At 63.8% G+C, this 3,648-nt stretch overlaps 2 protein-coding genes across 2 annotated transcripts in view; one reads left to right on the plus strand and one right to left on the minus strand.

Moving 5' to 3' along the window:
- The window catches only part of EMIHUDRAFT_71084 (3-oxoacid CoA-transferase), a gene marked incomplete at both ends in the record, with an annotated part of 2,510 nt that extends 1,006 nt beyond the window's left edge, over positions 1-1,504 (minus strand). The window contains 3 exons of the mRNA XM_005788029.1: positions 341-640; positions 708-951; positions 1,032-1,504. Of these exons, the coding sequence (XP_005788086.1) occupies positions 341-640; positions 708-951; positions 1,032-1,504 (1,017 nt within the window). The remainder of the gene's footprint in view (positions 1-340; positions 641-707; positions 952-1,031) is intronic.
- A 495-nt stretch (positions 1,505-1,999) lies between these two features.
- EMIHUDRAFT_227442 (hypothetical protein) lies at positions 2,000-3,166 on the plus strand (the record flags this gene model as incomplete). The annotated part of the gene is made up of 5 exons (XM_005788030.1): positions 2,000-2,363; positions 2,472-2,568; positions 2,737-2,817; positions 2,964-2,994; positions 3,131-3,166. The coding sequence occupies 5 exons, from the start codon at positions 2,000-2,002 to the stop codon at positions 3,164-3,166; spliced, it is 609 nt and encodes a 202-aa protein (XP_005788087.1).
- Positions 3,167-3,648: the final 482 nt, after the last annotated feature.

Consider the following 3,648-nt stretch of genomic DNA (forward strand, 5'->3'; position numbering starts at 1 on the left):
TTTATTTTTTTTTTTTTTTTGGGGTGGGGTAGGGGGAGAGGAGAGAGGAGAGTGGAGAGAGGAGAGAGGAGAGGGGAGCGGAGCGGAGAGGTGAGGAGAGGAGCGGAGCAGAGAGAGGGGAGAGCGGAGCGGAGAGGAGAGGAGAGGAGAGGAGCGGGAAGGGTCCGGCACCGAGCATCCCATTCTCGGCCTGCAGCGTGACGGAGACGCCGCCTGCCACGCCGCCAGAGACGAGGGCGGTCAACCACTTCCCCTCCTCAGACAACGACTACTAACTGCCAACGGCAGCGCCCGGCACGCATTCCGAGAGGAGGCCGGCCACTCGTCTCCAGACAAGGACGTCTTCTCGACGGCTAGTGGCGGCGCCTGGCACGTAGTCCGAGATGAGGGTCGGCATCCCGATGCCGAGGTTGACGTAGTCGCCGTCCCGCAGCTCGAGCGCCGCGCGCTTGACGATGCGCTCGCGCAGCGCGTCGGCCGGCTTTGTGCGCGGCGAGAAGGTGGAGGTGGAGGGGTCGTCGGCGAGGGTGAGCCGCTCGATGACGCCCATTCGCTCCCCCTGCACGACGCGGTCGACGTAGATGCCCGGGGTGTGAACCTCGTCCGGGTCGAGCTCGCCCGCGGCGACGACCTCCTCGACCTGTTCACGGGCAGCAGCTGTGAAGACACGCCGTCCACAGCTCGCCCGCGGCGACGACCTCCTCGACCTCGGCGATGGTGACGCGGCCGGCGGTGGCGATGGCGGGGTTGTGGTTGCGCGCCGTCTTGCGGTAGACGAGGTTGCCTTCGGTGTCCGCCTTCCACGCCTTGACAAGCGCGAAGTCGCCGCCGAGCGCCTCCTCCATCACGTATTCGGCCGTCTCGCCGCCGCCGCCGCCCGGCACTGCGAAGGCGCGCGACGGCTTCGGCTCGGAAGCCTGCACGACGGCGCGAGAGCCGTCCGGCGCGTACCTGCGAAACCATACCTCCATAATATCGAACCCAGTGTGGGTTCAGTCCCGTGGGTGGTGCGGCAGCCGTCGGGCGCGTACCGCTGCGGCATCCCTCCCAAGTGATGCCACGTCCCCGCCCCAGTCTTGGTGAAGAAGGCGGGAATGCCCGCGCCGGCGGCGCGCATGCGCTCGGCGAGGGTGCCCATCGGCACGAGCTCGACCTCGATCTCGCCGTTCAGGAACTGCTGCTCGAACGCGTCGTTCTCTCCCACGTACGCCGAGACCACCTTTGCGATCTGCCTTGTCTGGAAGAGCAGCCCGAGCCCGCGCTCGCTCGTGCCCACGTTGGAGCTGACGACGGTGAGTCCACCGCAAGCGCGGTCGCGCAGCGCAGTTATCAAGTTCTCCGGCACGCCGGAGAGGCCAAAGCCGCCCACCAGCAGTGTGGCGCCGGCCGGCACGTCGGCAACCGCCTCGCTCGCAGAGCCGACGACCTTGCTGCTCAAGGGTCGCTGCGGCCTCGTGTGTAGCCGCTGGAGCAGGCAAGAAGAACGGAGCAGCCTACACCGCATTGTTGGATGGCTGCCTTCGTGGCCAGAAAGCAAAGACTTTTTCCCATAGCATGGCAGCGCCCCCGATCGTCCTTCCAGAATCCTGCTCGTGCAGGTGGGGACCCTCCTCCTCCCCTATCTCGTTTGAATTGCGTTTTTCGTTTCTTTCTTTCTTTTTACCATTGAAAAGAAACGGGGAGTGAGGGCCCCCGCCACGAGAAGTGCGTTTTGGGGATGCAGAGCGTGCAAAGCGGCAAGAAGAGAAGAGAAAAAGCGGCAAGGTAGGGAGGGATGAAGCCGCAAAGAGGCGCGTGAGGCAAGAAGAAGAAACGGGGAAGACAGAGAGCCACCAGCCACAACAGGCGTCGTTGGCGCACATACGCGGAATCAATATTGCCTCAGGGAAAGGAAAAGAAGAAAGAAAGAAAACACAAGATCAAAGATTTTTTTCTGGGGTCAGGAAATCGTGTGACGCCCCAAACTTCGCGTCTCGAACCAGCCCGTGCACACATACACATGTGCAAGCGTGGCCTCGTGTGTGTGCTGCTTGCCGCTGCCTCCGCTCTGCCCTCGGACCCAGAGGGCTGGGGACAGCAAGGGCCGGACGACATTCTTGTTCCGATCGCGCCCGAAAAGGAGTCGCGCAGCTACGAGAAGGAGTGGTACCCGGGCAAGCACCTCTCGCGACCGGGCTGGTTCCCCGGCAAGGCGGTCGACGAAGAGGTGGTCAAGATGCTCCCCGACGGAGACCGCGATGGCACGCCCGACAGTATTGATAACGCGTGGCATCGCGCGTCGCCCGCAGCGAAGCACTTCATGGAGCACTCGGCGCTCGGCATGCTCATGATTTGTACTTTTGAGGCGGACGAGGCGGTGCCCGGTGCGGCTCGCCCGCGGCACGTCACCCGTCTCACCCCCCTACCCTTGCGCCTGAGCTGTCAACCCTCACCGCACTCGCCATCCCCCCTCAATCATGAATGGCGAGTAGGGCCGGTCGCGGCGGCAAAGGAGGCGGTGCTCCCCGCGAGCCGCGAAGTGGTCTGCACTTTGAGCGTGTCATCAAAGCCAGTTACGTGGCTCTGCGGGTGCGCACGGCCGGCCCTGACATGGCCGCGTGTGTGAGTGTGTGTGGAGACTGGTGTGGAGTCCCGCAGACGCACATGAATCTCTCCCCTCGCTGCGCTTACATTGTGCCGCTCATCCCCTTGTCCTCTCACCGATGTTTTCGCCCTCCCTGTGCACTCCTCTTGCAGGCTCCTCGCCGTCGCCCTCGTCCTGGTGCTCTTCTACCCGCCGCGCGCGTACCTCCGCGCGGCAGACGCGGCGCGCTTTAGGTCGGCGCGGTCTGTCAAGGAGGGCGACATGCTGTGAGCGGTCATGTGGGCTGGTATAGGTAGTGTGTAGCATGAGCGCGCATGTGTCCATGTCCATGTATCATGGCATGAATGTGTGTTGGGGGGGAGCCCTATGTGCATGTCAGAGTGCTCGACCACAACGTAGTAATGCTAATGGTACGCTTTAGGAGAGAATAGCGTGTGTGAAATAACCCCAGTCCACCCACGGCGCCACGCCCCCAGCCCCCAGCCCCCAGCCCCACCGCCACCCCCACATCCCTGCCGCGGCGGCCTGGCTCGCTGTCTCTTGCAGGACCAACAGTGCAACAATAACCTTTTTTTCGATTAAATGACACTCCGCTCCACCCCGTTCACGCGTTCTGCGTCCTGTGCGTCCTGCGAGTGCGTCCTGCGTCCTGCGTCCAGCTAATCGCCCGCCGCAGGTGGCCGGGTCGCGAATTCTTTACGCCGCCGCCGGGCTCCGAGACTTGCGTTGGGACGTGGGCGGCTGGAATCGCGAGCCCAGAAAGATGATGCTAGTACGACTCGGACAGGGACACGGCCATATGGAGATATCCAGAATGAGGCTTTCCGGGCCTGCCGCGCGTCCGGCTTAGGCGAGCAGTTCAAGGCTGCGGTGGAGGACGACAGGACGAGGGCACCCCTTCGGCGAGTGTGGCTCGACGAGCTACCGTTCGAGAGGTAGCTGCGGCTACCGCCCGGCTGCTCAAGCACCACACGCGCTCCGGCGCGTGGGTCGAGATCACGCCCGGCTTGAAAGTGCCTCACACACACAGCACACAGCACACACAGGCCTTATTGCAACACACA

This window comes from Emiliania huxleyi (genome assembly GCF_000372725.1).
Source record: "Emiliania huxleyi CCMP1516 chromosome Unknown EMIHUscaffold_139, whole genome shotgun sequence".
NCBI lineage: Eukaryota > Haptophyta > Isochrysidales > Noelaerhabdaceae > Emiliania > Emiliania huxleyi.